This window comes from Martes martes (assembly GCF_963455335.1).
Source record: "Martes martes genome assembly, chromosome: 12".
Lineage (NCBI taxonomy): Eukaryota > Metazoa > Chordata > Mammalia > Carnivora > Mustelidae > Martes > Martes martes.
This window is the reverse complement of record NC_137900.1, coordinates 86,311,674-86,324,525: the sequence shown is the minus strand read 5'-3', so window position 1 is coordinate 86,324,525 and position 12,852 is coordinate 86,311,674. Positions and strand designations below refer to the sequence as shown.

The 12,852-nt window shown below is 36.3% G+C and overlaps 1 protein-coding gene across 1 annotated transcript in view; it reads left to right on the top strand.

Moving 5' to 3' along the window:
• The window catches only part of SCAI (suppressor of cancer cell invasion), a gene marked incomplete at its 5' end in the record, with an annotated part of 134,645 nt that extends 122,302 nt beyond the window's left edge, over positions 1 to 12,343 (top strand). The window contains one exon of the mRNA XM_080820245.1: positions 11,775 to 12,343. Coding sequence (XP_080676371.1) covers positions 11,775 to 11,921 — 147 coding nt within the window. The 3' untranslated portion in view covers positions 11,922 to 12,343. The remainder of the gene's footprint in view (positions 1 to 11,774) is intronic.
• Positions 12,344 to 12,852: the final 509 nt, after the last annotated feature.

Here is a 12,852-nt window from a genome sequence, read left to right as displayed (position 1 = left end):
TATACTATATTAAATAAAATTTGAATAGATCCAAAATAATATTTACAAATGATTATGTAACATATAAAGATGACCCATATAAGGCACATCTGAATACCAGTTTAAGAAATAGAATATTTTGGGGGTGCCTCAGTGGCTCATTCATTAAGCATCTGCCTTCAGCTCAGGTCATGATCCCAGGGTCCTAGGATCGAGCCCTGCATGGGCCTCCCTGCTCGGCAGGGAGCCTGCTTCTCCCTCTCCACTCCCCCTGCTTCTGTTCCCTCTCTCACTGTGTCTCTCTCTCTGTCAAATAAATAAATAAAATCTTAAAAAAAAAAAAAAGTAGATTTTCATTACCTTTTAGGCCTCTCCTGGATCTTCTCTGTCTTTCAAATGAAATTAAAATCCTGAATTTTATAATTATCACTTGTTTTTCTTTATGGTTTTGTCACATGTATTTCTATTCCTACACAACATGTTGATGGATCCATATTACATCTGTTCTTCTACAGCTTGCTTATTTTTACCTACTATTATATTCCTGAGATTGAGCCAAGGTAATGACAACTGTAGCTTTCATCCATATGTTTTCACTGTGCTCTAGGATTCCATTGTTTGACTGTATATCAAAAATTTCTTTTCCATTCTACTGATAATGGACATTTCCGTTGTTCCCATTATTTTATTATTACAAACAATGCCACTGTGAAATCTCCTATCAGTTACCTGGTACACATTTATAAGATTTTCTGTAGTGGAATGTGAAGTCAGATTATATAAGCATCTTCAACTTGTAATGCCAGATGTTTTGCACAGTACTTGTATCAGTTCACACTCACTAGCAGCGAGTGAGAGTTACTTTTGCTCTAATCTCACCAGCACTTGTTGTAGTCTTACTTTATATCATGTGAGTCTAATGGGTAGAAAATAGTAGTTCATTGTGGTTTGAATTTTTATTTCTGAGGTTGCTTTTAGGTTGAGCAATTTTTCATGTCTTATTCTGTGTTCTTCTTTGTGACGAGTGTGTTCAAATCTTTTGTCCATTTTGCTTTTAAGTGATTTTTTTTCTGTGAATTCATATAACTAGGCACCACTGTTGTTGAAGTTTTAAAAATTTTAGCCATACATTTTTCATTTCTATAAGTAACATTTGGTTCTTTTTCAAATATGCCTGAGCATTTTTTAAAGATTTCATTTATTTATTTGAGAGAGAGAGTGTGTGTGAATGGGGAGAGGAGGAGAGGGAAACGGAAGGAGAGAGAATCTCCAGGAGACTCTGCATTGAATGTGGAGCCTGATGCAGAGCTCAGTCTCACAACCCTGAGATCATGATCTGAGCAGAAACCAAGAATTGAATGCTTAACCGACTAAGCCACCTAGGCACCCACATGCCTGAACATTTTTAGGTTTCTTGCAACTTTTAGTTTAAAAATATGACTTTTTTGGGTGCCTGGGTGGCTCAGTGGGTTAAAGCCTCTGCCTTCGGCTCAGGTCATGATCCCAGGGTCCTGGGATCGAGTCCCGCATCGGGCTCTCTGCTCTGCGCGGAGCCTGCTTCCTCCTCTCTCTCTGTCTCTGCCTGCCTCTCTGCCTACTTGCAATCTCTGTCTGTCAAATAAATAAATAAAATCTTAAAAAAAAAATTCTTAAAAAAATAAAAATAAAAATAAAAATAAGACTTTTTTCCATTCTATTATGGTAACTTTAAATATGAAAGAATTGTACAGTGAATATCCATATATACACTAGCTAGATTCTGCAGCTAATATATTGATATATTTGCTTTGGTATGTTTGTCCATTTACCCATTCCTCTTTCCATTCAACACTTTATTTCATTTTGTGATGCATTTTGAAATAAATGGTAGATATCAATAGATTTTACCCCTCAACATTTCATCATACATAAAAATAACTACACACACACACACATACACACACACACACAACACTTTTTTTAATGTAAGTTCATGTATGGTGAATTGCACAAAACTAACATGTGCTATTAGGTGAGTTTTGACAAATACATACGCCTGTGTAACAAACCAATCAGGTTATACAACATAGCATCATTCCAAAAAATTCTCTCTACACCCTTTTCCAGTCAGTCCAGTACCCATTACCCCAGAGGTAATGCTATTTTTATTATTTTCACTATAGCTTAGTTTTACCTATTCATGAACTTGAATTATACAGTATGTACTCCTTTGTGTAAAGCTTCTTTGACTAAGCATGTTGTTCTGAGATTCATTCATGTTTCATATAGAAGTAGCTCATTCCTCATTATTACTGAGTAATAGTAAGTAATAGTCCATTGACTGAATATATCACAGTTTATTTAGGTCTTCTCCTTTTGATGAACACCTGGGCAGTTTAAATTTTTGACTGCTATAAATAAAGTGGCTGTGAACATTCTTGTACAAGTCTGCTCAGACATTTGTTTTTCTTGGTCATAGGGTAGGTATGTGTTTAGTTTTATTAGAAACTGCCAGAATGGGGCTCCTGGGTGGCTCAGTGGGTTAAAGCTTCTGCCTTTGGCTCAGGTCATGATCTCAGGGTCCTGGGATCGAGCCCTGCATTGGGCTCTCTGCTCGCCGGGAAGCCTGCTTCCCCCTCTCTCTGCCTGCCTCTCTGCCTACTTGTGATCTCTGTCTGTCAAATAAATAAATAAAATATTTTTTAAAAAAAAGAAAAGAAACTGCCAGACTTTTTCTCAGAGTATTTGTTGTACCATCTTATGTTTCCAGCAACAGTGTATCAAAGTTTCTCTGTATCCTTGCCAACATTTGGTGTTGTCAGTCTTTTAAATTTCAACCATCTTCGTGAATATTTTTTTTAAGATTTCATTTATTTATTTAAGAGGGAGAATGAACATGAGCAGGGGGAGGGTCAGAGGGAGAACCAGACTCCCTGCTGAGCAGGGAACCCAACATGGGGCTCAATCCCAGGACCCTGGGATCACAACCCAAGCCAAAGGCAGATGCCCAACTGGCTGAGCTACCAGGTGCCCCCATCTTTGTGAATTTAAAGTGGTATCTCATTGTAGTTTCAACTTGCATTTCACTGAATGATGTGATGTTAGACATCTTTTCATATGCTTCTCAGCTATATATTTTTTGTATTCTATGGCTTTTTTCTTTAACAGTGACTTTTCTTAACAATGGCTTTAAAAAAATTTTTTTTTAATGAGGTCAGGATTTCTTTTTTTTTTTTTTTTAAGATTTTATTTATTTATTTGACAGACAGAGTTCACAAGTAGGCAGAGAGGCAGACAGAGAGAGAGAGAGGAGGAAGCAGGCTCCCTGCTGAGCAGAGAGCCTGATGTGAGGCTTGATCCCAGGACCCCGGGATCATGACCTGAGCCGAAGGCAGAGGCTTTAACCCACTGAGCCACCCAGGCGCCCGGCTTTTAAATTTTTGTTTTTTGGGGGTTTTTTTTGTTTATTTTTTTGTTTTCGGCTTTTAAATTTTTGATGAAATTCCAACTAACCAGTTTTTTTTGTTTTGTGGTTTGTGTTTTATCCAAGAAATCTCTCATTGAAATGGTTATCCTTTTCTCATTGAGTTACTTTTGTAACAATTTTGAAAATCTGTCAACCATGTATGTATAGAGATATTTCTAGACTCTAAATTCTATTCCATTGATGAATGGCATTTTTCTCCAATACACTACTGCCTTGATTATTCCAGGTTTTTTTAAAATTAATTATTCCAGTTTTATAGTAAGTCTTAATATCCTCTAGTGTGAGTCCCGCTAAAATTTAAGTGTTTTAGTTATTCTAGGTCCTTTCTGTGTGAAATTTAGCAGCAACTTCGCATTTTGATTGGGATTGCATTTAATCTATGTAACCAATCTGTGGAGAATTTTATATATATATATATATATATATATATATATATATATGTGTGTGTGTGTATATATATATATATATGTTTTAAAGGAGGGGTTTGTTGTTTTTGTTTTTGTTTTTGTTTTTTAGATTTTATTCATTTATTTGACAGAGATCACAAGTAGGCAGAGAGGCAGGAAGAGAGAGAGAGGCAAGGAAGCAGGCTCCCTGCTGAGCAGAGAGCCCGATGTGGGGCTCAATCCCAGGACCCTGGGATCATGACCTGAGCCGAAGGCAGAGGCTTAACCCACTGAGCCATCCAGGTGCCCCGAGAATTATATTTTAATAAGATTGAGTTAATCAATGACTGTGCTATATTTCCCCATTTATTTAGGTCTTCAGTTTCTTTCAGCAGTGTTTTGTGAGTCTCATCTTATAGGTGTATCTTAATAAGTTTATTCCAGAGTATTTCAGGTTTAGAGGACCCTGGATTCATGACCTGAGGTGAAGGCAGACACTTAACCCACTGAGCCACCCAGGCACCCCAAGGGATTTAATTTTCTATTCTCATAATGTCTTTGTGTGGTTTTGTTATCAGAGTATTGCTGACTTCATAAATTGAGTTGGGGTGTGTTTCATTCTTTTCTAATTCTTAAAGTTTCTTTAGGATTTGTATTATTTCTTCCTTGAAAGGTTGATAGCATTCACTAGTGAAGCCATCTGGATCTGGAGTTTTCCTTTTTGGAAGTTTTAAAATTTTGAATTCAGTTTAAAAAAATTTTTTTTTCCAAAGGATTTTATTTATTTATTTGACAGAGGGAGATCACAAGTAGGCAGAGAAGCAGGCAGAGAGAGAGAGGAGGAAGCAGGCTCCCTGCCTAGCAGAGAGCCCTACGTGGGGCTCGATCCCAGGACCCTGGGATCATGACCCGAGCCGAAAGCAGAGGCTTTAACCCACTGAGCCACCCAGGCACCCCTTGAATTCAGTTTTAAAGGCCTTTCATGTTTTCTGTTTTCTTAGTTTTGATCATTCATATCTTACAAGTTCATTTGTCTAATTTATTGCAAAGCATTGTTCATGATATCCCATTATCCTTTTAATCCGTATAGGCTCTCTAGTGATCTTTCATCCTCATATTGGTAATATTTTCTGTCTTGTTTTTCCTTTTTCAGTCTAGCTGAAAGTTTGTTAATCCTAGTGATCTTTCTAAATAAACATTTTGCGTTCATTGACTTTTTTTTTTACTGCTATGCATCTTTTTATAATCTATTTCCATATATACTTTATTTTTCTTCTTTTTAATTACAGTTTACTTTTATTTTTATTATTTTTTTTAATTTTTTTAAAGATTTATCCATTTATTTGACAGACAGAGATCACAGGTAGGCAGAGAGGCAGGCAGATAGAGAGGAGGAAGCAGGCTTCCTGCTGAGCAGAGAGCCCGATGCGGGGCTCGATCCCAGGACACTGGGATCATGACCTGAGCTGAAGGCAGAGGCCCCAACCCACTGAGCAACCCAGGTGCTCCTACAGTTTACTTTTAAATAACACACGTTTAAACATGGAGGTCCACTTACCTGTGAATTTTTTTTTATATAGTACACTACTGTAAATGTATATTCTCTTCTATTGATTTTCTTAACATTTGCTTTTCTCTAGTTTACTTTATTGTAAGCATATAGTACATAATACATATACATATAAAATATGTGTTAATTGGCTCTTTATGTTATCAGTAACGCTTTCCAGTCAATAGTAGGCTCTTAGTTAATTTTGGGGAGTCTAAAGTTATATATGGATTTTTTTAAGATTTTATTTTTAAGTAATCTCTACATTCAACATGTGTAGAGATTACAGCCCCAAGATCAAGAATTACATGGTCCACCGACCGAGCCAGCCAGGCGCCCCATAAAGTTATATGTGGGTTTTCACCTGTGCTGGGATCGACACTCCAAACCCCTCTCCCTGCATTGTTGAAGAATCAGCTGTTCTTTGATTTTAATTTGCTTTTTTTAATTTCTAAATTTTTAAGCTTAGACCTAAAATCTTTTTTCTCTTCTAACATAAACACTTTTAAGCACTGCCTTAGTTGTGATTTAAATAATTTGAAATTTACTTAATATTTTTCCTCTTCTCCTCCCCAACCTCATGCTCTCTCCTTTCTCTTTGTTTAAAAAAAAAAAATGGATTTATGTATAAATATCAGTTTGTTCAATTTGTTACTGAACTATTTTAAAGCGTTCTTTTTTTTTTTTCTTTTTTTAAGATTTTGTTTATTTAACAGTGAGAGAGAGAGAGAGAGAGAGGGCACAAACAGGAGGAGTGGCTTGGGATCAAGCCCTGCATTGGGCTCTCTGCTCCGTGGGGAGCCTGCTTCCTCCTCTCTCTCTGCCTGCCTCTCTGCCTACTTGTGATCTCTATAAGTCAAATAAATAAATAAAATCTTTAAAAAATAAAATAAAATAAGTCAACCTATAATTATAATTGTGAATTGGTTCATTTCTCATTTCAGTTGTTTTTCCTTTTTGCAACTTGAAGCTGTTATTGAGTTCACACATACTTAGATTGTTATATCTTGTTGAAATTACCCATTCATTTATGAAATGTCTACTATGCATGGCAATATTCCTTGATCTGCAGTCTATTTGATTGATGTTAATATAACCATACCTGTTTTCTTCTGGTTTGTGTTTGCATGGCAAATCTGTTTTCATCCTTCCACTTTTAACCTATGGCTCTTCTTATACTTAAAGTGGATTTCTTTTCTTTTTTAAAGATTTTATATATTTATTTGAGAGAGTGAGCAAGAAAGAGAACACAAGCCGGGGGGGCTGGGAGGTGGGGGGGGGTGAGATGCAAAGAGGCAGAGGGAGAAGCAGACTCCCCGCTGAGCAGAGAGCTCAACCCCGGGACCCTGGGATCATGACCTGAGCCCAAGGCAGATGCTTAACCCACTGAGCCACCCAGGTGCCCCTAAAGTGAATTTCTTTTCAATAGCATTAGTTAGGTCCTGCTTTTTTTCTTCTATTTAGTTTGCCAGTCTACTTTCATTTGATATTTTTAGTTTTGAATTAATGTTTATATTAAATGTAATTTTTAACATCGTTTGACTTAAATATATTATTATTTGTTATCTGTTTGTCCTGGCTGTGGTTTGTACCTTTTTTCTTTCTCTGTTGCTTTCATCTTCATTTGAATTAATTGAGGTTTTGTTTTAAAATTTTAACAACACTACTGATTTACCTCTGTTGTTTTACTTTTTTTTTTTTTTTAAGATCTTATTTATTTGACAGACAGAGATCACAAGTAGGCAGAGAGGCAGACAGAGAGAGGGGGAAGCAGGCTCCCTGCTGAGCAGAGAGCCCAATGTGGGGCTCGATCCCAGGACCCTGGGATCATGACCTGAGCTGAAGGCAGAGGCTTTAACCCACTGAGCCACCCAGGTGCCCCTGTTGTTTTACTTTTTAATACAACTTCAAATTTGATACAATTGTCTTATAACAGTATACTTCCACATTCTCCCTCCCAACTCTGTGCATTTGACTTTTATGAATCCATATATACTAAATGATACTTGGTGGTTAGTGTAGGATTAAACAATGATCTTTTTAAAAACTTTTTAAGTGATGGGGCACCTGGGTGGTTCAGTTGGTTAAGTGTCTGCCTTCAGCTCAGGTCATGATCTCAGGGTCCTGGGATCGAGGCCCCAGCCCCCCTTCCCCCGTATTTGGCTCCCTGCTCATCAGGGAGCCTGCTTCTCCCTCTCCCTCTGTGCCTCCCCCTACTTGTGCTCTCTCTCTCACTCTCTATCTCAAATAAATAACTAAAATCTTTTTTTAAAATGTTAAATGAGAGAAAATCAAATATAATTACCATTTTTGGCACTCTTTATTTCTTCCTATATTTAATTTTCCATCTGCCACCATTTTTCTTACTATAAAATTTCTGTTATCATTTCTTATAGTGCAAATCTGATGGTGATTCTTTCATTATTTATTTCTCTGAAACAGTCTTTATTTCACTCTAATTTTTTTTTTTTGTACCATAGGTTATTTAAGAATATGTTGTTTTGTAGCTAAATATTTGAATATTGGGACACCTGGGAGGGCTCAGTCTGTTGAGTATCTGACTCTTGATTTTGGCTTAGGTCATAATCTTAGGGTTGTGAGATCAAGCCCCCCACCGGGCTCCATGCTTAAGGCGGAATCTGCTTGAGAGTCTCTTCTCCCTCTCCATCTGCCCCTCCCCCTGCTCTCTATCTCTCTCAAATAATAAATACTTTTTAAAATAATAAATAAAAAATATATATTTGAGTTATCTTTATCTTACTGACTTCTAAGTTAATTCCTCTGTGGTCAGATAATATACCTTGTATGACTTAAGTCCTTTTAAGTTATTCAGACTTGTTTTATCATCCGGATGTCGTCTGTCATGCTAAATGTTACACAGACACTTGGAATAAACATACATGTTGCTAATGTCATACCATCAGATGAAGAGTTTTATAAATGTCTGTTAGATCACCTTGACTTATAATGTTGTTCATCATGGTTTTTCTATCTTTACTGATTTTCTGAATACTTGTTCTGTCAATTATTGTGATGTGTAATGTGTCTTTTCATTTTTCTCTAGATATTTTTAAGATTTTCTCTTCTTATTAGTTCCTATAATTTGATTATGATGTACCTTGATAGGGTTTTCTTTCTTTCTTTCTTTTTTTTTTTTTTAAAGATTTTTTTTTTTTTTAATTTATTTGACAGAAATCACAAGTAGACAGAGAGGCAGGCAGAGAGAGGGGAGGAAGCAGGCTCCCTGCTGAGCAGAGAGCCCGATGCGGGGCTCGATCCCAGGACCCTGGGATCATGACCTGAGCCGAAGGCAGAGGATTTAACCTGCTGAGCCACTCAGGCGCCCCATCTTTTTTTTTTTTTTTAATTAGAGTTCATTGATCATCTTGGATCTATGGAATATTTTTGGAATATTTTGGAATACTTTTGGTCATTTTTGTTCAGATATTTTTCCTCCTTCCTCAGTTCTCTCTCGGACATAGTTACATATATATTAGACAACCTGTTGTTAACCTGCACATCACTTCACATGCTCTTCATTTTTCCAAAAAAGTCTTTTTCTTTCTTTCCATTTCAGTTTCTATTGCTGTGTCTTCAAGTTCACTGATGTTTTCTTCCTTAGTATCTAATATGCTGTCAATCCTATCTAGTTAGTTTTTCATTTCAGGAATTACATTTTTCTCATCTCTAGAAGATCTGTTTGGTTCTTTTAATATTTTCCATTTCCATCCTAATTTTGTTTTCCTTTGTGCTTTTGAATGTATGTGTAAGAGCTAAAGTCCTTGTCGCTAATGCTGTATTCTCTATCATTTATAAGTTTGTGTTTATGACTTTTCCTACTGGTTTGGGTTCGCATATTCCTAATTTTTTATATATCTAGTAATTTTCTCTTAGAGTATATACATTGTGAATTTTATGATATTGAATTCTGTACTTTGTTGTCTTTCTTTAAAGAATATTGGACTTTATTGTAGCAGGGGTTAAATCAACTTGCAAATTCCTTTGACCTTCTTATGGCTCGTTTTTGAGCTTTTTAGAGGTAGATTTAGAGTAGTGTTAGCATACAGATGTAGGTTTATTTTGGCCAAATACTAAGAGGCATAATTTTTCTGGGGTCTCTTTCATATGTCCCCTTTTTAAGAGGTGGATATTCTCCCCTCTAGGAATTGTTTGGTCAAAACTCAAACATCTCTCACCCCTGTGTGAGCAGAGAGAATTGTTCACCTTACAGTAGTCCCCCAGTAGTTCTTGTTTTTTGGATTTTTTTCTTTTGTTGGGGCTGTTGAGCTGTTCTTTTTTGTCTCTCCTCATAGTATTTAGTGAGGTAAAATGAGAATTTGGTCTTTATAATTGTAATGAGTAATGCCTATGGGCTGAAAAAATGTAGAAGTGATATTTGAATATATGAACTGTCATGTGAGATGCATAGGAAAGTATTAACTTATTTATCAAGGAAATTTTAAATGAGTGGCAAAATTATAGTCTATTGAAATTACCAAGGGGCACCTGGGTGGCTCAGTTAGTTAAGCAGCTGCCTTTGGCTCAGGTCATGATCCTGGGATCCTGAAATTGAGCCCCGCATCAGATTTCCTGCTCAACAGAGAGTCTGCTTCTCTCTCTCTCTCCCTCTGCCCCTCCCCCTGCTCGTGCTTTCTCTCCCTCTCAAATAAATAAAATCTTAAAGAAAAAAAAAAAAGGGGCTCCTGGGTGGCTCAGTCGGTTAAGCGACTGCCTTTGGCTCAGGTCATGATCCCAGGGTCCTGGGATCGAGCCCCACCTGGGGCTCCCTGCTCAGCGGGAAGTCTTTTTCTCCCTCTCCCTCTGCCTGCCACTTTGTCTACTTGTGCTCTCTCTGTCTCTGTCTGTTAAATAGATAAAATAAAATCTTTAAAAAAAAATGATCAAATAAAGAAGAATTTCCAAGTGAGAATACCTCATCTTTGAAATGGTCTCTTTCTTCTACTTCTGTGTAATTACAGTTTTTTTTTTTTCCTTTTTCCTTTACTATTCTTCTTCTGGGTTTGGGTTTGTTTGTTTGTTTGTTTGTTTTCCCCCTTTCTGATATTTCTTCTCCTTCTTCTTCTTCTTCTTCCTCTTCTTCTTCTTCTTCTTCTTCTTCTTCTTCTTCTTCTTCTTCTTCTTCGGGACTCTTTTTTCACTCTGCTAATATTCTTAGAAATCTTAGCCATTTTCTCGACTTTAATATTTCTCTCCATGCATATTATATCCATCTTTACATATACTGCCTAGACCTGTCTTCTGAGATAGACCTGAATTCTCAAATTCCTTTTGAGGAGCAGTTCTGTTTGTATTACAGTATTACTTCAGATAAAATATACCTAAAACCTAAAGCTTTATACTCTCTCCTAATATTTTCTTCTTTTACTTCTCTTTTTCTCTCAAATGGCTCCCAGACCTTTTCTTATGTCATTTGTTCCTAAAATCTTACAGTCATCTTTGAAACCTCTCATCCTATAATTAATTGCCAGGGCTCATTAATTTTAAAAAATATTTTGTTTATTTGAAAAAAATATTTTGTTTCTTTGAGAGAGAGAGAGAGGATGAGCAGTGGAGAGGGAGAGAGGGAGAGAGAGAGAGAGAAGGACGGAGAAGCAGACTCCCCACTGAGCAGGGATTCCCAAAGAGGACTCAATCCCAGGACCTGGAAATCATGACCTGAGCCAAAGGTGGATGCTTAACTGACTGAGCCAACCAGACACCCCAGCCAAGGCTCATTAATTTGACTTTTTCAGTGCTTCTCATGTCTTTCCTCTCATTTTTTTAAAAAGATTTTTTAAAAGATTTTATTTATTTATTTGAGAGAGAGAGAGAGCTTGAGTGGGAGAGGGTCAGAGGGAGAAGCAGACTCCCTGCTGAACAGGGAGTCTAACTTGGGACTCAGTCCCGGGACTCCACGATCATGACCTGAGCTGAAGGCAGTTGCTCAACCAACTGAGCCACACAGGCACCCCCATCTTCCCTCTATTTTAATTTCTGCTGCAACATGTATTTATTCATTCATTTAGCAAATACTTGTTGAATTTCCACATATGCTAGGACTTTTCCCCGAAGAAGTTGGAATTATATGATTTCTACAGTATAGCAGAGTACTCAAAAATGGTAAGACCCAATAAATACTTGTAAAACAACTCACTGAGTGAATATATTAGGTTGAACCATGTGAAACTGTAATTTTTTAAGGTCAAAGTAGCTAAATGTCAGTAATTTCCTATGTTCAACAAGTACACTGCTATTAAGAGTCATACTAATATGCAGAGAAATACATATTAAGTTATTCCTACTATTGTTAATGTTAACAGTAATATTATTAATGTTGTATACAGTTTCTTTCATTAAACTCTAAAAGTTGACTTTTCTCTCCTTTGCCTACCAGGAAACACGAAACTATCCAGAATCATATCCACAACTGCCAAGGGATGAAACAGTGGAGAACCCTCATCTCCAGAAGCACATTCTGGAATTAGCATCCATTCTGGATGTTCGAAACGTGTTCCTCGAGAGTACCATAGATGACTATTAAAACAAATCCTCTTGTTGAAACAATTTTTCATTTGCCACAGATTTTACATGGTGCAGTTTTCTAATGTGATGACCAAGACACATAGTGGTGTTACTTAGTTTTAATTTTTTAATTTAAGGCCACCATTTTAAAAACAAACTGAAAAAATTGTTCAAACTTTTAGGGTAACTGTTTTAAAATACAGTCTTTCAAGTCTTTTAAAAAACTCAATTAATCTTGGAATTTTTACTTTTTGGTTTTGAGGTATGGCTATTTACCTCCAGCTTCTGTCCCTACACACAAATAGTCACTGTTCTCACCCTCAGAAGAGTAAATCATTTATTTTTATATAATGAGGAAAATCCAGCTCTTATACTTGGACCTTAAATGTGTGGATTTAAAAAAAAAAAATGTGTGGATTTAGAAAATCTATCATTGTTCACAAAGATGAAACTAGCCAGCATGGACTATTAAAAATCAGGAACAGGCTTTCCATAATATTTCTTTTCATTCCAGTTTAGTAGGTAGACAAATGTGTGATCCTTTGAAGCATAATCAAGACATTTTTAAAATCATTTAACTCATTAAATACTGTCATAATTTCAGAAACTGTATAGGATTGATTTGCATTTGAAAGTTAAATCTTTAATTGAAGTCTTAAGATGATAAATATCACTTGGAATGTGTGAGCCCTGTGTTATCATGAGATATGCTGAGATATTTTCCTTTCTTTATAATCTGAATGCTGGAAATGAAAAAAAAAAGACTTTTAAGTATTTCGGTCAAAAAATCAGATTGTTGGTTTCATAATACAATGTTTCCACAAGGAATTCTATTTAAACTCTTAATTCATGATATCAAGTTTGAAGACTATCCAGATTGAAGGCTGTGGCATATAGTATGGAGGTTATAATCTTTTTGCCTAGTTCACATTTATGAGACGTCAAAGTCA